This window comes from Clavelina lepadiformis, chromosome 2 (genome assembly GCF_947623445.1).
Source record: "Clavelina lepadiformis chromosome 2, kaClaLepa1.1, whole genome shotgun sequence".
Lineage (NCBI taxonomy): Eukaryota > Metazoa > Chordata > Ascidiacea > Aplousobranchia > Clavelinidae > Clavelina > Clavelina lepadiformis.
The window spans coordinates 16,871,156-16,890,871 of NC_135241.1; the positions used below are offsets into that span (position 1 = coordinate 16,871,156).

The 19,716-nt window shown below is 35.7% G+C and overlaps 1 protein-coding gene and 1 long non-coding RNA gene across 3 annotated transcripts; one reads left to right on the forward strand and one right to left on the reverse strand.

The window, feature by feature from the left end:
* Nucleotides 1–1,675: 1,675 nt before the first annotated feature.
* LOC143445625 (coatomer subunit epsilon-like) lies at nt 1,676–18,037 on the reverse strand. 2 transcript variants are annotated; one of them, XM_076944863.1, is made up of 9 exons: nt 17,820–18,037; nt 17,344–17,511; nt 15,215–15,351; nt 15,035–15,088; nt 14,825–14,945; nt 14,616–14,732; nt 14,261–14,404; nt 14,015–14,088; nt 1,676–1,686 (listed from the first exon to the last, which is right to left on the reverse strand). In XM_076944863.1, exons 1-8 carry the CDS (start codon nt 17,913–17,915, stop codon nt 14,044–14,046), a joined length of 882 nt encoding a protein of 293 aa, XP_076800978.1. In that variant the 5' UTR covers nt 17,916–18,037; the 3' UTR covers nt 1,676–1,686; nt 14,015–14,043. The 2 variants fall into 2 exon arrangements, with proteins under 2 accessions (XP_076800978.1, XP_076800977.1); XM_076944862.1 differs by lacking the exon at nt 1,676–1,686 and having other exon boundaries at nt 13,710–14,088.
* Nucleotides 10,249–13,628, forward strand: LOC143445627 (uncharacterized). The gene is made up of 2 exons (XR_013113843.1): nt 10,249–13,112; nt 13,498–13,628. It is a non-coding gene; the product is annotated as an uncharacterized LOC143445627 (long non-coding RNA).
* Nucleotides 18,038–19,716: the final 1,679 nt, after the last annotated feature.

Genomic DNA, 19,716 nt, shown 5'->3' on the forward strand with positions numbered 1-19,716 from the left:
TGCCTATTCTAGAATAGTTTTATTCCGGATCCAGAATTTCGAATCCTATTCTAGATTAGCACAAAAGTTAAAAAGTTAAGTACCCGCAGTGCTTTTTGTATTGTATTGATTGTTATTTGCCATTGAATGTGGGGAGCGAAAGGTATGGTGCTAACCTTGTTGTAAAATGATCAAACAAAAAGTTCACTGAAGAGCAATCAAAAAGCGGGAAAAATCAAAAAACGGCTGCATCTTTGGATATTATCAAGTGGCAGGTGAGCCCAATCGCCACACCAGAGTAAGTTTGAAGTCTATAATTATGGCTTGCTTCGCAAGCGTCTAAATAATCATATGCTCGCATTCATAATTTTATCAGATTATGCACAGTATAATTGTGTAGCTCATATGTGTTAATTCTATAATTTAGCCTAAAATGTACAAAACACGTGTAATTATAGATAAGAACGAGTTTTTACCGTAAGCTTATAATCTTTTAGGAATTTACTTCTACTCTTAATTGAGCTTGTATCCTGCCAACAAATAGCATATTTGTTCAATATTTTCGGATTCGCGTTCCGGAACGTATAATAGACATCAATATACGTTACACGTTTACAACACTATTATTTACGCTTATTTCTAATCGTCGTTCATAATTTCTAATCACTGAAATCAGTTGGGGGCGGCCATGCCGGAATAAATTTTTCTGTAAACATAAAGCTTCAAACACAAGGCGGATCTCTTACAGTAGTTTACTTAGATGTTATAAGCTTTTCTCAGAATTTAAAAAATATGCAAGCATAAAAGTCAAAGAACATTTAACCCAGCCTTGTATCAAAATTTCACTCCTGCTCTTGTAAGCGCACAGTGCCAGATAACAAACGAAGAAAAACAAAAAGGATTGTGATAAAAAGATTAACAGCGGACAATAAAAACACAAACACCATACGCTGCAAAATGCACAGCGGATGAAATGGTTTTATAATTTTAAAAGGCATTCTACAGGAATTCTTGAGCATGACTGGCCAGCTTTATCAATAAATATACACACATCGCCTACTTACAGAAAAAAGTCTTTTCTTTCGCCTATAACACAACATCAAAGCTCCAAGCTTGAATTTTCAAGCCGGATTTTATCACAAACCGTTAAAACTATAACATTTACAGCGTTGCGCAACATATAGCTTGCCCTTCTTTATAAGCAGAGCTACATACATGTACTGATTTTATTACTTTAATTTAAAAAACATTCCAACATAAGTACCAGGTCAGGTGGTAAGTACCAAGTACTCATATTAGGTACTGGAGTACTTTATTGTACAGTAATATAATATAGAAATTACAGAATAAATTTTTTATTCTTTTTTAATCAATTTCCGCTGTTAATCGAGACCACCGCGTTCCTACCTCATATCACTTACATTATTATACATAGTAGTTATGATAAAAAGGGTAATTGTGTAAAAACTGGATAGACGGGTCATACTGTACTGTACCTTAAATTTATAGACTTATCTTATCTCAGGGCCGGATTTAGGGGGGCCCGCACCAATTTTTTGGCCAAAAAATTGTGTGAAAAATGAGCAAAAATAAACTGATGTATAATATAAAAATATTCACCAAATTTAAAGTTTTGCCTAAATTTAACTTTTAAATTTATCAACGTTTAAATTGCATTGCGTGTTTATTTCGTTTTAAAAGTTTCACACTCCACTGGAAAACGTTAATTTTTTAAAGTAAAACTATTGGAAAGCCCGGCTGCACACGTCGATGACTCAAAAAGTTCTTGCTAAGATTAACGTATTTTAAGGAGGGGACCATAATTGGGACAACGATCCTCCATGACGGTCTCAATTTTTTACGACTATGGGTGTTTCCATGTCTTTTACGTTTATTGCTTTTTTTTCCTTTGTTGCTCCTCATTGGCTATATTACATATTGCTATAAAATCCATAGTAACACTGTATAGTACGATACTCTGACATGAAAGTTTCAGACAGCATCGTAATAAAACACTGACCAAAGTCACGAACATAATTGGTTGATCGTGAAACACGACAGATTGCTTGTCGTTCTGGTTAACATTAAGCATCGAGAGAAAGTATCTAAAGTGCATACTTCCAACAATGCGAAGCATTGCAGTTGCTGATACGGAGTTGTTCACTGTTTGATCGAGTTGTAAAAGTGAAATAAGGCTATCCACGTTGTCCAAGGTATCTACCTTAGATGTTAAAAGGATTTGGTATTACAAAACTCATTGTGAAGTGAGTACGGCTACGGTCCCTACCCAATACAAGCTTTGTCGAGAGTTCTGCCCAGATATTTCTGTTAAAATATAAGTGGTCAAGAAAAAACAAAAATTTTGTTGATGTCACTAAACATGGTGTAGCCTACTATTGAATTGTATATGTATCTTCTAAACATGTTTGAGAAAAATCGATTTCAGCAGATTGGCGTAAAAATGCCGTTCAGAAAAACGTCACAATCTTAAAACATTTTCAGAGAATCTGTCCTTTATCCTCCTAAATACTATTTCATGCTAACACTAGCGTATTTAGGCATTGGGCCATATCTCCTCATGAACCTAACGTTTTTAAACCACAGGCCTTTTTACGTTTACAGTTTTCATTTATTCCGTTTCCTTATTTGCGACAACTTATCAGCCACAGCCTATACACAGGAAAACGTATAAGACAACAGGCGGGTTTACGGCGTTTCAAAACTGATGTATGGGCCTTAAAAGTTGTACACGGCGTCTTTAAAGTAAAAAAATATAATTTAACTTCTGTACTGTTCACATAGATATGAAAATACAATTTGTTTAAGGCGTTTTAAAGCGATATTTGAGGTGTAAAAACACAAAATTTTTGCGCTTCGCTCAGTTTAGGTGGACAGATTTGGAAATTTTACAATCAATTTTTAAAGCTTTTTGGCTCCCTTCAACGCATCCCAATATGCCTCTACATGCTAACTATACACAGTTTTGTACACTATTTTTTGCTACCGCAATATTACAGTAACGTTTATTGGTATTTTAATATTTTCAAGCTGACGCTGTTAATTTAAGTACAGGCTAGTTTCGCAACTGTTCATCGAGTCAGTAATAACAACAGCTGGTTAGTTTAATCAGACCTACAAAAAGTTGTTGGAGTTCATAAAGCTAAACTTGGTACATAAGCGCTTAAATTAAAATTTTATTAATGAAAGGGCCCCCACCAATGCTGGGCCCCAGGGCACTTCACCATGTAAATCCGGCGCTGTCCTAAAAAAAGAAACCTTAATATGCAATAACAAATGAACTATAAAAATTGATAAACAAGTAGGCTACCAGTTCAAGTATTTTAAAAATGATCAAGTAGCCTACACTCGAGTATTGGAAAATTAGTACTCGAGTAAAGCAGCTCTGATTATAAGCTGTCGTTTTTTCCTGTGAACAATAGGCTATACAAATTATTGAACTTTCGGCTCGAGAGATGGAAAACCTTCCATTACAGATTAGTGGCCAATTGCGGGTTAAGCGTCCAAGCTACCTGAGAAGCGCAGGGAGCGTTCGAAGAGGCGTTGTGGTAGAAAGCTAACAGGCTTTGTCTAACGTTAAAAGAGTGTGCGAGACACTCTTTCTAGCTTCCATCCAGCAAGCCTCTTGCATTAGCAGCGGACTGGCCTAGTTACGCGTTCAAAAATTCTACTCAAATCATTGCAAGCCGCAGAAATTGTACCCGAGAGTCGCTCAGTGGCTCTTAAAGAGAGGGCAAGTCCAAAAACAAGTTTGTCTTCAATCAAAGATTAATTGTCAGCAAGTGCACTGGAGAATGGATTTTTAATAACACGTTGTGGTTAAGCAATTGTTGTGAAAAATATATCGCAAATTTGGACTTTTTATGACGAAGTTATATCATGATAACGTCATAAATCTTAAAACAATCTGCTTCATTACTGAGGTTGGATTGGGTATGGTAAGCTAGCTAACGCGTTGTGGATGAAATACGTTTCCATAGTTAAGTGATTAGTTGCAGGTAATGGTTATTTTCAGCATAGGAACGTCACAGAAGATAGTAAATGTATTGGTCAAACATTCTTGTTTTTGAGACAGTTACCAGCACCAGTCTAGGGTAGCGTCAGCAGGCAAAACTGAGGTTAATGTACTGTAGCTTACCATCGACATTCATCAGTACAAATACAATTATGATAACGTGGCTCAAGCGGAAAATGTTAAAATGTTAAATGAAAATGTTACGGAAAATGTTTCTGTCATACACTAACCTTCGTTTTAGTTGTACGCATTACTTGTCGACGAGGAGAAACATTCTGTTCAAACTTGATCCAAATACCTGAGTCATGCACATCGTTTTTATATTCTGACATAATAAGAACCGCCACCTCCGTCATAATTAAACAATGACTTTGCGTTTTTGCCACCATTTTATGGCAATAACATCTTAACCACAACATATTAGTAAAAAATTTTCCCCTGTACACTGACTGACAACTAAAGATTTGTAACGGAAAATGGTTATAGGCATATGGCACCTGAACTTGAAAGGTTGACCCACTTCACTACAATAAGTACTTGTTGAATGTTTATTGAGGGTGATGATATATGAATCTCATGAGGTCGTTGTCTACTTTTCTCACCCACAGATGTAATTGTTCACCTTGACGGCTTATTGTCTGATGACTAGCTTTAAATAGCAGTGATCAATATTTTAATGACTTGTTTTCCACTACTATATTATAGGACCAAACTCCTTGTTACCTTGTGAAGATGACAATAAAGTTGTCCATCTTAACACCAAACTTATTCAAATAAAATTCAACTATGGTTACACAGGAATGACAACTGTATATACTGATTATATTGAAGTTTCTTTCAACAATTACATTTAGAGAAAACATTAGCACATCAGCAACAGCATAAAGACGCCCATGTTATAGGGTTGATCTTAGTAGAATGAATGCATTCAACAGCTGTGCATAACTAATGCCAGATAGATCAGGCAGGCAGGATATTTATGTTATGACTTAAAACGGAAAACGAAAACTTATCGGTACGCGATGTTATCTATCATTGACGTCATGTTTCGTAAAACAGACGTCTGGAAATAAGAATTGTATATTCTATTCGATTTGTATATTATAATATCTCTTTATTATCAAAGATTAAAGACCAACTTATTTGTAGACTTGCCCCTCACATTAAGATTTACTTGAGCATCTCATTTCAAGAATACAACATTCTACCACGGAGTTGCTACTACAACCAACTTTTGGAAAAGAACACAACAAATATCAGGCCGACACAACACAACCAATCGACGATGCTGCAGCAGAAGACCGAGATCTTCAACAAAGGCAGAGCAAACACTTGCTGCTGGGCAATTGTGGGCCTACACGTGTTAATAGCGAGAGAAATGTCAAGATCATTTGCCCACAGCACGATTCAATGAAGCCAACCTTCGCCCAACACCATGCTGATTTTGTTGAAAGTCAAGTTTTCTATAAAAGAAACAAAACGTCCACAAAGCTAGGCAACAGGAGCCACTGCTTACTCAGGCCGCGGTTCTCCTAAAGAATAGATACAGATATATTTTCGCTGGCTACACAAAACTGACTACGCATCGATGAGCAAATTTTCTACATTTTTGGTTTAATTACAGATGATTTTGGTTTGTTTCATGCCAAGCATTCAGCCTACAGATTCGGAATCAACTTCAATACGAACTATGACACATGACACATGGACACATACGAACTATGACACATGGACTGTAAGCACAAAGCAGAGCTGACCCTAGCAAGCCCGGGGCCCAGTGCAAGAACGCTGATGCCTGATGGTGTGGTCCCTTGCCGATTTTAAATAACTTTAAAGTAATTATAACAATAAAAACGTACAGCAAACATTAACTCTTTGCAAATTAACTCCCATTAAAGCTTTGCTTTGTCATATGTTTTCACCAAAACATTCGAAAATAATACTGAGATTTACGCAAAATAAAAGTTAAATTGTTATTTCAATTTTGGTGCTAAGCAGCGCGAAGCCCCGAAAGGTGCGGGGCGCAATGCAGTCGCATTGGATTAAGGCCGGCCCTGACCGTAGGCTACCAAATAGAAAATAGTGTCTCGAGGATTGAAAACAACCAACGCGTTATATGTAGCAACGATCCCAGAACAACAAATTACAGAGTAAGTTCGCTGGACCGTCGGGCAGTGCTCTGCATTACCTCCCAGACGAAATGCATACGGCTGCTAATCCAAAACATACATTTACAGTAGTTGTAGTTACACATCAGAGTATACAAATAACACACCTTTTGCTACTAAGCCCAGTTCAGTAATTGACCATAATTTCACGGTACTGTTACATTTACATGTGTATTTCGAATGAGCCCTTTTTTTATGTCGCTGATCCCATACTACAGACCATATATGTCTTGGACAGGATTACATTATTCTTTAGACGAAGTAACCGACATAACCTTGCGCCGCTGTTACAGTCATGTGCTCACGCAGACATGGTTAGATACTCGAAGGTGATATCGGACTCCAATTAGTCAACCTCCCACATTAACTCATTGAAGCAACTTCACCTTAGCAATCTCCGGGCCCACACGCAAAATCGACCCTAAGAGGTTTTAATTGATAACATGTTAGCTAACGATATAGAGCTCAAATTCAGAACCAGATTGACGGATCAATATCTGTTATAGGTAATGTGAGAACGTTATAGAGTAAGAGGTTATTGTGAAATTTCTCTTTTACGCGTTCACACACTCCCAAAACAGGTGGTGCCAGTTTTCCAAGAACCTAGCGTTTGCATTAAATTATCGTTATGTCAATTTGAGAAGTATCCGAGTCCAATTGCCATATAGGTGTATAATCATTTAATTGATGGGGAGCTTATCGCTGCAGTGTTTACAATCCCTGTACATTTCGTTATCTATATCATACTCTGTATCGTATATCACATTTTACATCATTCATTCTTAGGCTATAGGTTAGATAGCCTGTGGGGAAGGTATAGGCCTACCTTCCTTTTCATAAGTTATTGTCAAAAGAGTTGTTCTTGTTCGATTCTTGTTAAAGCTGTTTTTGTATCTAACAACTTTCATTTTTTACAGTCAAATTTGCGTCCGCCTTGCTATCCACTTTCAGAATTCCAATGTAAGTTTATTGCCAAACGTTTTAAAGGAAGGGGCGTATACAGCCGCATAAGCTTCCCGCTATTTATTAATCAATTATTGTAAATCCACATTTGCTACTGCTGGACTTTAAGAAAAGGAAAGAAAATAATTCTAATTTTCGGTAAATGGTTTTGCAAATTAGCTTAAGATCAATAAATATGGATGCGCTAAACGTTTGAAATACATCCATAAACCACATCCCCAAAGTTTACAGGTATAGCGGCAGTACACACTACGTTCAACCACCAAAAAAGTCATTGTGCTCTTGATTCTTTCACAGCTCGCATTTTGTATCAGTCGTCTTATAAACTAGTAGGCGCACAAACACTCTTTAGATACGTTTCGCCACGTTAAATTAAGCCTGTGCTGCGTCATTCGTCGTTTGCCATAAACTAAACTAAACATATATTAAAGTTAGCCTCAGTTGTGAATCAGGAACAGTCCAAAAGTATAGGCCTCCAACTTATATTGCCAAACGTCTTGTTGCGCTATACTTAAACCACATTATGAAACTCAGCAATCAATCAATCTAAACATTTATGCTGGGATTACATTCAAGTGTACACCAACAATCCTTTTTCAAGGAAATCCAATGATACAAAAACATTCTAAGAAGCATTACTAATAACTTCCGTAAACACTGAAAGAAAGGACAGATGGCACATAACGACCTCCAAGTTAGATATGACCAACATTAGCAAAACGCATAGGTTACCGTATAAAGAAACTAAACTACTAAAAAACAAAACAGATTATCTTCTGTCGCCCTAAACCAGTGGTTATCAAACTGGGGTCCACGGTCCTAAACCGGTTGAATGTGATTCACGATATTAGGGTTGGGTTGTCCAGAATGGAACCAAACATAGCCGAACTGGTTGCAAAGAAGCAGGTACACCCGTCACATTGATACCATAAAAACCAACGTGTCGTGTTGTGCTTATTTGTGTTGATTTTTTCAGGGACCGTGAGGCTAAAAAAATTGCTAGGGAACCGTTGCGTACTTTCTTTTAAAAAAGTTTGAGAACCACTGCCCTAAACCAATTAAGTAAACAATTCCTGGTAAACAGCAACAAAAAAACGATGCGAAAGGAAATGAAACAGGATATTGAAGCTTCCACGCTGGCTTGCCCCGATGACTGTCAACTATTCAGCTGAGACAAATTAACAACAGCTGTGAAGCATCACTAAACGTGCAAAGCAGCTGGTTTAAATGTGAAAACAACAGATATGATCAATGATCACACACTTTGGCAATAAAACCCAAAACCATATCTTAATTTTTTCTTTTTAACCCATGCAGGCTGACACACAAAAGCAGGAAACGAGAAAAAATTGTAGCCCAGCAAAAGCCAAACAACGAACCAGAACAGCCCAAGACCTACCGGCCTATGTAACTTTTTTGTATCCCCTTCAAACTATATAAACATCTCCTGTTCCTGAACTATTGTTGAAAAACAGTTATCAGCTGGCTGGCTTCAGGCCAGGTTGATCCTGATTTTGATGTCAGGCATTAAAAGGGAACTGAATTCAATGCCAACACTTTGTCTGCAAAGGGATGAAAACACGCTGATTCCGAAAATATGAACGAAATTACTCTATCTTTTTTTCGTTAACGAGGTTTTGGCAAAGGCGTTTTCAAAAAGCTGTTCAGCGGATGTGATATCACCAGGGTTGTGGTTGTTGAAAAGTTGCTTTTGCAAGAGTAGTTTCGGCGATTTTACTGGTCGTGTTGGACATTTTTTATAATCTTTCGGGAATGGATGATTGACTAATTGTAGGAGGCGTTCTTAATTAAACAAATCATATATCTTTATATATTTCTTGTAGTGATCCTTATAAGAGTTAGTACACTGACCATAAAACTGCCATTTTGGGGAATTTAAGTCTGTTTTGAAGTGTGGGACCGATGAAACAGAAAAAATATTTTGCGTTTTTCATTCGTAATTGAAATAAGTTGGGCTCAAAATTAAAACGACAGGGTTGTAAGTTGAAATGGGCTTAGTCAAGTTTTCCATGAGTTGGACTCAAGTTTTTCGTGGGCTGGGCGCAAAGTTTGAATGAGTTGAGCTCAAATTTACCATTGGCAGGCTAAAATTTTCGATGGGCTGGACTCAGCCTTTGAATGAGCTGGGCCTTGGATTTGAGAGGGCTGGGTTTTGAGCCCATCTTCATTATCACAACCGCTGTTGCAAACCACCAGCTATTTTGCTTTCAACTTGCTAGCAGGGAACTTTCACTTCTGCGAAACAACAAACCAAAGCACTTCTGGGCACAGCTAAATTTGAAATCTCCAACTTGTATAAGTTTATTTGAAAAGCATTGGACCATGGCTCTCCTCACAAACCCAATTTTTGGGCATAGAAGTATTTACTCATTTCCCTACATTTTTGTTCATCGCATTTCCTTGCTTGCGGCTAATTATGACTCTCACCTAGAAAACCATACAATAGGCTGATATACGACGTTTCAAAATCGTATTATACGGCTTGTTTAAGTTATAGGCTTCACAAGAAATGGTCAGAAATTGTACATATATAATTATTAGAATACATTTCATTTCAATATGTTTCTGGAATGCTAGAAAAACGGGAATTTTGCGCTCCGCGCATTTTGGACGTGCATGATCGTCAAGCGCGGGACATGACAACTCAACACAATGAAGTTTAGTTTAATAGTTTCCTTTAAACGTGCACAATATTTTTAAATAAAAGCTACACGAAACTTTAAACTATTTTAAAATATTTTCTTTGTTACCAAAATGGTTGTGCTCAGGATCGCAGTTGCTCACAATCTCATTGTTTCTGGTCGTTAACCTTGTTTGACATTTTCTGCACTGGTAAAATTTACAACGCCACTGAATATTTCCGCTTGTATATTTTCGATGTTCAAATTCATGTTCACAGCTGTGAAAACTCGCCCCAACGAAAATATTTAGTAAAACTGCAAGCGGCGGTTGGTAGAAGCATGTTACCAATTGCTAAACTTTCAATTAATCTCCCGACACATCAAGCAATGTAACTGACATAAAACGTGATGTAAACCAATTCTTATTCAGGCAACACAACCTTTAACAATAATTATTGTTCGATTATAATCGAAGTATTTATCGAGTACAAAACTTATGATGATAACTTAACATGGAAGCTGTATACTTTTCTCTTTCTCCGTATGACTTTGTGCCTAATCAGAATGAAAATGGCGGCACAAGACAACCGCAAAGCAAATATGATGTCAAAGCAGCCAACAAAAGTAGGAAACAATAGCTGTGACAACTTTTGGTTAACTTTTGGGATTTCCCTATTAAGAAGCAAAGCGCAAGACTAAGCGGTTTTCCAGTAGCAGCTTTTTGTTACTTGTTCTCAGTGACTGACAGGCTGGTGAGTGTAATGTGACACCAAGCTGCTGTTCGTGACGTAATCAATAACAGTTTAGGCTTTTCAGATGTGCATTTTTTCATGCTCACAAACAATTAACGAAAAAGTGGCAAAGCACAAGGGCTTAAAACATGCAAGATAGCGATAATATATTAAATAGCGATTATATATTATTCTATAGAATTGTGCTATAAGATGCTAGGTTAGCATTGCCACCAAACCCACAAGTTTGTTTTATCAGCTTACTTGTAGCCTTAGTATCCAACTTTGTATAACTTATTACACATATTTGTAAGCATCATTCATTCATCTTTATCATTTGGTTACATTATTATTCTTGCACGTTGTAAGCCTTTGGGCTTTGCTGCTTTTCCCACTCATTGTTTGCAGGTGGAATTGATAATTAATTGTTATTTTATCACGCTATAATGGTCAATATTTTATTTTTGTTCCCCTATAGACAATGATGAAAAATAAAAAATACAATATGACCCTGCCTCTTTAAATGTATTCTACTGTTTATTGTATACATGGATATTAACAGCCAAAATAAATATATAAAGTGACATGGTTTGATTACAATGACAATAACTAATAAGCAACTGGGTGACGTCACCAATAGCAGGGTGTTGTATGCAAAGTAAATTGCAAATTTATCTTTTCTATTAAGTTTAACCTATACCGGTCAGCAACCACATAACGCTACCAATTACAGCGTGCCACTCAAAAACAACAGGCTGCAATGGCTGATGTCACGAGAAAATTGTAACATGTGCTCAGTTAAAAAAATGCTATTGCAGAGTCATTGCCTACTGCCCTAAGAAGAAATCGTTCAGGCCAAGTAGTACAGTAGACTTTTACCAACCGTCATATATTTCACCTAGTGGGCCTAGTGCAGAAGTGTAAAACGGCATAATGCATTTATATTATAGACCCCTACTACCCCATTAGTTACGTCATTTGGTTGTGCAAGTCTGCACTAGACCCAAGCTTTTGAACTACACAATAATCAGTTTTACAAAAGTTAGTGGTTCTGCATTACAATTACATACTAACTGTAATTGCACTTGTAATAGGGTATAGACAGTCAGCTCGGTAGCTGAATGGTTCGACCACTGACGTTGTAATAAGCAGCTCGTGTTCAGTGTTCGATATGCGGCATAACTATATTGCTGTAATACTCTTGGGTAAGGCATTACCAACACTTGCTCCTGTTAAATGGACCTGGTGGACAGTTTAAAGTCAAGCAACACTACATAAAAAATCAAAACACCAAACTAAAATATATGTGTGAGTGTGACAATCTGAACCTGCACAAAGGCTACCTCGGTAACCAGAGTTCGAGCGATGAGGAATCATTGCCGGGTTTTAATTGTGCAAAGACTTTCCTCAGTCCAATGATAAAGATTATCGTACAGTACCAGATAAGAGTCCATGAGGTTAATATAAATTTTTTCATTGACATGCACCAAATGTTTAAACAACCTTTCACCTACCATCCCATGTTTTTAAGTATACACTTATTCAAAAAAGAAGTCAGGTTTTCGTTTACATTTTTCAATTTATAATGAGTTTGGAAAGTACTAATATATGATAGTGCATACCTAAAATTTTAGACAGAGTTATGAATTGTTTACTATGTGCCTTGCTTTCATGTCTCAGCACTTGAGAAAAGACTAACCTGATTGTATACCCTGGATTGTGAGTTTGTGATACAATATACAATAAGTCACTTAATTGTAACATTGCCCATAATATAAATAGCTTGAACTGAAGGATGGTTTCCCCTTCGGTTGGGTCCCAAATCCAATTAATTTAGCTCATGCAACGATTTTTCTATTGAATCTTGGGTACTGGTAGTTGCACTGATTCTGAGTGGTTAATAGATAGTTTGTAGATTACTTATTAGTTTATAGATAAAGCCAAAATTTCAATAACGGTATAATCAGTATCTATCTAAGAAACACATGTTAATACCATTACCCAAATTACTTCAGTGTTCTGCTTCTATCCATGTGGGGCACTTTGAGAGATCTATGGTGCGTACAGTTGTATACTATAGGTTTTTTATGGGTAAAAGTGCCATGGTACTTGTGCAAAGGCACTATATAGGGCAGGTATTTAGGATGTACACTACGTTGTGTCACTGTAAAATTTTCCAAAGCAGCATTCATGTCTTATTATAAAAATAACGATCGCACTGAATAGTTTTTAGATTAATAACTTTTCGACAAGGAAGTGACTTGACATCTGCTTGGCACATACCTGCCAACCATCACAGTGCATTGCACTTTAAGATGAGTCCATGGCATTTAATGTAGCCCTGTTACTACGTTTTGTCTTCACATGCCCAATTTCTTATGAAAAACCATATATATATATATAAAGAAATTTTCAGTCAGCACTAGCATTCTTTATTTTAATGTACTTGCAGTGTGTGCGCACTATAGAATACATTTTATTAAATTGAAAAAAATGCAATCTTCACATGCTGTGATTGTTGCCATCAGATTCATTTATATTTTCTTGAGTTTTCTGAATAACGTACAATGTCATAACAGTGATGAACACAATTTAGGTGAGATAATTCAGTGACTTTAGCGTACTTAATGTTAATGGTTTCAGCTTTTGTATTATGCTATACAACTGGCAATGTATTAGCAACAGCATTTATGTTTTATAGACAATCTGTTATGTAAGCAGTGTGGCAATACCATAGCAAGTACCCATGACATACGGTCATTTTCCAGCAAGCTAGCAATAAAACATTGGAATCAGACTTTGTTGAATATTCCAAATGTCCTTGTGCAGCTTTTCGAAAATCCTCATAAAATGCGCTTTAATGTGATTACATTATCTAATGCAAATGTATACATGCATGAACAGGTATGGCTAGACTTACAAGAAAGTTCCTGTGAACATTTTTGGATTAATTTAACAACAATTCTATTTATTTTTTGTAGGTATACAATACTGATACTTGGTTTCCCAACTATTCTTGGAGTATGAGTGTTTGTTCAAAATGCGGTACTCACTTGGGCTGGAAGTACCAACCAACAAATTTTAACCATATTACTCATTACAAAAATGAGACTTTTTTTGGATTAATTCTGGATAAATTACTTGAAGAGCACCTTTCTGATACCTTGTTGCTAGTTCCGAATTCATACAAAAGCTGATTGTAAATTTAACTTTATTGCTTGGAATAAATTCTTTATTGTCCACAATACATAAACATATCATACAAAGCAGCTAACAACACCATTCATTATGACAGTTCACTTGGAAGTCATCCGAGGGCTAAATTTGCTCACCCCTTTAAGAAGATTTCAGAGAGCATTGTAAGGGAAATGCAAAATAATATCTTCGAATAGCTGGACACACACATCCCTAACATTTCTAACATTATTTAGACATGTTAATGAGCAAGCGCTAAAATTGCACCAAAACATTCTATTGTATGTGGAGAAGAAGTTACAATGACAATCTTGATTCTAAGAAATATCCATTTATGACGGTGCATATTGCATTGTCAGACGATCAAATTCATTTTCCTGTTGAGCAAAAAATATGTAACCTGATTTGAAAAACTTGGTAGAATGTGAATAAACTACCATATTTGTTAACATAAACAAATAATTAGCACAATGATTAAGTTATGTAGTAGGCCAGTAATAAATAAATATTTCACTTGGGTAAGAAAAAAGACGGTAAACACAATGTCACCTTCTTTATTAATTCCTGAACAAATCTGTGGCTATTGTGGGAATCTTTGAGTTGTGACAAGTATCGATTCGTCACTTCTGGTCCTTTTCCTTGATGTTGGGAAAGAAGGATCATGTTGATGAGAGTTTCAGGACAGTTACTATCCTGTTTAATATAGATGTAATTTCATATATACTGGCCATCTTACCAACTACTCTCTTTATCAATTGTGACTGTTTAAAAGCATAGGAAATGCAAAAGATCATTTTGAACTTGCTGTTAGTGATTAGAACTTGAACGGGTACTGGTATAGTAAAATTAGTACAAGTGCAATTATGACAAACTTTGATTCAACATTGACTGTTCTCAACCATACCTTGTCCATGGCTTCCTGCAGCACACCTTCTGCTTCATCCCATTTGCCTTGAGCCATGTAACAGGCTGCCTGACCATTCAAAAGCAAGCTGCTTGATTGGTTTTTGTCAGCCATTTCCTACAATACATTAGCGGTTAACAAACTTCATACATCAAATTTTTTATGACATTCTTAGCACTAACAGTGGGTAATGACTATCACATGAATACCTGGAAAATATAGTATGCATCCTGTAGTTTTTCACCTCCAACCGCAATATTAAACCAAGCCTGTGCAAGCTGAGTTAAGGTTGCATCTTCATCTGTTTCTTGCATTCGCTTCAGCTCCTTTCTAATCAACCAACAAACATTTGGCAAAGGAACTTTGATAACTTTGGTTGTTGATAAGAATATGCTCTTTAATCAGGTGAAAAGACTTACTTGGCTAAATCCACACGGTTTATTGTAATGAATACTTGAATTGCCAACGCAGACCTAATGTTAAAACCATAAAACAATAACTATTTGTTTGCAGCATCTCCATATGTTATATATATATATACACTGTGGGTTCATTTTTTGTACATTTAGAACAATAAAAGATCTGATTATACAACATACGCCTCAAGTGATTCTGTACTGTGAAGAACACGCAAAGCAGCATCGTAATTTCCTTCATGATAATATATGCTTGCTGCCATAAGCGGTAGAGTTATGTTTTCAACATCAACGTTTCCAGAAAGCTTTTGATCCAGTGACTGCAAAAGTGCATTTAACAAATAATGTGAGCTGCAGGGATGTGCAGCGAGGAATCTAAATACCATGAAGGCCAACATGAATGAATCTATTCGTATCAGCACCAAATGATAAAATTTCATCAAAACGATTCCAAATCTTGCTTGTAACGTGACTTTGCTACAAATTAATAAGCAAATGCCGATTTAAAAAGCAAAATCATTTTAAAAGTAAGAACCTTCAGTAAGAAATGTTGATTCTAGCGTAGCCAGGAGAAAAGATTTCTTACCAAATTTTCACCATCACATCATTTCTTTCCAAAGTCGATAAATTTATAAGTAATATTATATTTGGGTTTACTGTAGTTAGTATTCATGTTCGCCCGAATCTTCTCCAAATACGATATTTGGCGAATTTATTTGGGTTAGGTTTTTTAAGGGCCCATCCTTAATGAGTTGCTACAAAACTAAAAGTAGTTTTCAAATACTCAGTTTACCGTTACCAAATTAATTTACAATGGCCTGGACTATCTAGAAGTAAATAGTTTGTTTGTTTTTCCAGCTACAGTGCTTCCTCGATTATCCGTACCTTGTTTAACCAGCATATGATAATCCGATTGCCTGATAAAGTGGCTTTATTATTTAATATTGATAATAATAATACAATAAAACAAACGAATTGTAAAACCTCCTGCAGCTATAGCTACACAGTGTCTGATATAGCACAAACTCACTATGTTACCGTTCATTGTTAAAAACAAAATCTAGTACTGTATCTTAAAGTTTTCAAACAGCTTCATATTTGAAAGGCAACGTGAAACGTAAAAAAGAATTGTTCTATCTCTTAAATGTAAGAATTCAATTGTGTTGTTTTTGCTTATCTGCTTGAATTTTTAAAAACGTTGTCTCAACTAGACCGGATAATCGAGGAAGCACTGTACCATCATGTTTTTGTTACCCCTACCTAGAGCTGGGTGTAAGTCATAATTTTTGTTGCATAAAAATATCCCATGCAAAAATGTTACATTATTTTGATGCAATTAATTGGGAACCTGGATAATATTTTTTTGGACTGGACCTTACATATAGATGTTTCACTAAACAAAAGTGTGTCTTTGGGATACTTCTGAATGTATATATATGTTTTGTGTGTTGGTTAATTGTGCCATTGTTCTATCTTTGTAAAAGACTGTTGAAGTTGTCATAGATATACAGTAATCACATGTTACAAATAACTTTGTTTCAACAGTCAAAACTAAATTAGAATTAGTTTATATTTATGACATAATTTGACAAACATAATAATCAATGTTTCGTGTAACCCAGTGTTTCCTAAGCTACGGTTTTTGAGGGGATGCCAACCTAACATGATATTTACTTGCAAAAGCTTTTAAATTAGCAAAAAAACTGATACAAATTAATGAAATATACAAGTACAAGGTGAGGATTTGGGTGCCTACTTCAGAGGATCAGTAAATAGCACTTAACAGATATTTAGCTAATAAAAATTTGGTATATTGAAAATTTGTTATTCAAAATGAGTTTGGTTCTGACTATGTTCTCAACCTTTAACTGGAATACTAATAATTAAAAGATCATAAAGCATCATATTAATAAAGTGTGAAAAAATGCTAAAATACTTTTGCTGAAGATATGCATATAAAAATACAAATTATACAATAGAAGTTTGTTAACTTTACTTAACTCATAATTTCTTAATTAACTCAGCTGATTAACAAGACGCTTAATACAGCATACACATGCAATTGTAACTGAATTCCATTAATTAAAATGTTCCAATCTTTTTATTTTCACAAACTCAAATTGTTTGCCATGGAATATACCGATAAACAGCAATAGCTAAATCAAAAATTGTGACTTATCACTCATTAATCATTCAGTTAGAATTAAATGTCACCCTGATTTTAGCTGGCCTGCACCCCCGAGATCTCGTCAAAAAGTGCCGTGCTTTCCAGCCTGGGCAATCATCTTAGGCTATATTATATAGTTATATACCTTTAAAACTCCATCTTTTCTGGAAGGATTTGAGAGGTAATCAGCCAATAAACGCACTGCTTGGAGTTCAGCTGGAGCAGAGGATCTTATTTCATCCAAAACAACGCCATACTTTCTTTGTGCAATGTATGCCCGATACAAGAATATATCGCACTCCGTCTTCCTTGCCTAAAAAATATATATGTAGTTAACTTATTAGTACGATTATGGATAACTTTAAGATTAGCTTAACATGTAGTGAAAAAATGCTGCATTGGTAGGCCCCCAAATCCCAAACCTAAATGTTATGCTATGTACTGAATTTGTTTCAATGTGCATGCCACAAGGGATGAAAACTTGCATTGAAACATGTCGTTTGTTTTTCAGAAGGCATACGACCCATTCTACCATTTTTGTTTTTATATCTACATGAAAAACTAAAACCGTCAAGTGAAAACAAAGTAAGACTATATCCTATTCCTAACTCCTAAAACTACCTTGGTTTTCTGAGCTTCATTTATGCACTGTTGAAACAAACCAAGATAAAAGGCGTTTTTCACATCAAATAATTCATCCACTTCTGATTGTGCCATGTTTACCTAACAATTAGCCACTAAAAAGGTTTGAAGCCAAATTTTTTTTTAAAGCTTTCAGAACCGCCGTTAACACAAGAACAGCAACCAGCCTTTACAATCGTTTAATATTTACAGTATGGAGTGGACAACGTCACAAATGCTACGATACAAGTATGACTCAGCATCTTTTGCGTGCAGAATTTTGTCATTTGAAACAGCTTGAGTTTGTCATCAAATATGTTTAAATCCCATAAAATATTTAATGAAAAATATTTTTGGAAAACTAATTGAAATTATGCATTAACTTTTAAGTTTTTGTGGTGATTTTTGCTTAGTCATTGATTCTGCTAACTTTTTTCAAAGATATCTTATAGTCTTTTGATATGGCTTGGTATGGTATGACAAATCTTTATCCTTATACTGATTAAAGCCTTTGCACGACTTAAACCTGGTGATGCTCATCGCTCGAGCTAGCCTTTGTGCAAGTTCCGTTTGTCACACATTTTCATAACTTATGTTTTTTTTAATATTGTATTGCCCGAAGTATAGAGCTGTTCACCAGTTTCACTTAATAGGAGTAGCCTAAACGTCATTAATGCCGTACGAAAAGGCATTACAACGATAGCGCCACTATCGAATACTAAGAACGGTATTGCGGTATATCGATAATAATAATTACGGTATTTATAGAATAAACTTGAATAAACCATAGGTAGGCCTATTACCTTACAATGCAAGTTGATTACTTGTGCTAATATCGTTAACCCTTAACCTACATTATATCTAATGTAACTGACTATCATACTGTATATGATAAAAAATTATTCCAAAAAAATTTGCAGATAGCCAAATCAAGGCTATTTTTTGTTTTAAAACTGATTTCATATTTTCCGTTACATTTACTTCCGTTTAGTTCAAGCATGAGTTGAGCGTAAAAAAAATTGAATAAAAACAACAAAGTACAAAAAGCTCAATTTTATTATAATGTGATGCGCGGCAAACAACGGATTCAACAAGTATTCTCTAGATACGCTCTGGAGAGAGACAAAGAGAAAGAGGGAGAGCCCCGTCATGACTCCGAGGTAATCAAACTCCTGTTAAAGTTCTGCATTCTTGTCGGCTAGCATTGCATATAAATAGACTGACATTAAATGAAATGAGAAACATAGCCTAAATGAAATATATATTGGACCAAAGTAAAACGAGCATAATCAATTTAACTGAATAAGTCCCTGCAAATGACGCAAGCGTTTACTTCAGGGGTTCCCAACCTTTTTTGCTGCTCGTACCCCTTTGTCAGGTCAGAACATTCTTCGTACCCCCAAAAAAATTCTGATGGAATTTTTCATATATATATTGCTAAATTAAATTGCTTTTATAGCTCAATTAAACGTACGTAACGTACGTTCGTACCCCTTGATGTTCAATCTCGTACCCCCGGTTGGGAACCCCTGGTTTACTTAATATGCATACACTATAATGGTGAGGTTCATAAGAAGTAGAATTAAAAGTCAAATTCCTCCGGATCCTTTTACTCACCGTTCAGAACATGAAAGAAAAAATGGCTGTGCTCAACTGCTCATGTGATTTTAACCTCTAGGCCGGCAAGGTTGTTGGAGCCTCTTTTTTGCAATTTGAAAGAAGAGAACCTATCTTTCATATTCTGAATGATGAGTAGAAAGCTACATATAGCCTACAACCACTAGCTTCACAACACTATTATTTCTTATTTTTCTGCTTTGTTTTTATAGTATGCCTTGTTTGTAAGTTCTTGTCGCTATGGCATTTGCGTCTTAAAAAGATCTTTTATATGACATTT

Bases quoted from the DNA above. Each gene is read 5' to 3' on its own strand.
- LOC143445625 (XM_076944863.1), bottom strand. From the start codon at position 17,915: ATGGCACAATCAGAAGTGGATGAATTATTTGATGTGAAAAACGCCTTT. The intron at 14,405-14,615 runs GTATGGTTGAGA...TATATTAAACAG, and splicing joins TGCAGGAAGCCATGGACAAG to GATAGTAACTGTCCTGAAAC. The intron at 14,089-14,260 runs GTGACATTGTGT...TTTGCTCAACAG, and splicing joins TTCAGGAATTAATAAAGAAG to GAAAATGAATTTGATCGTCT.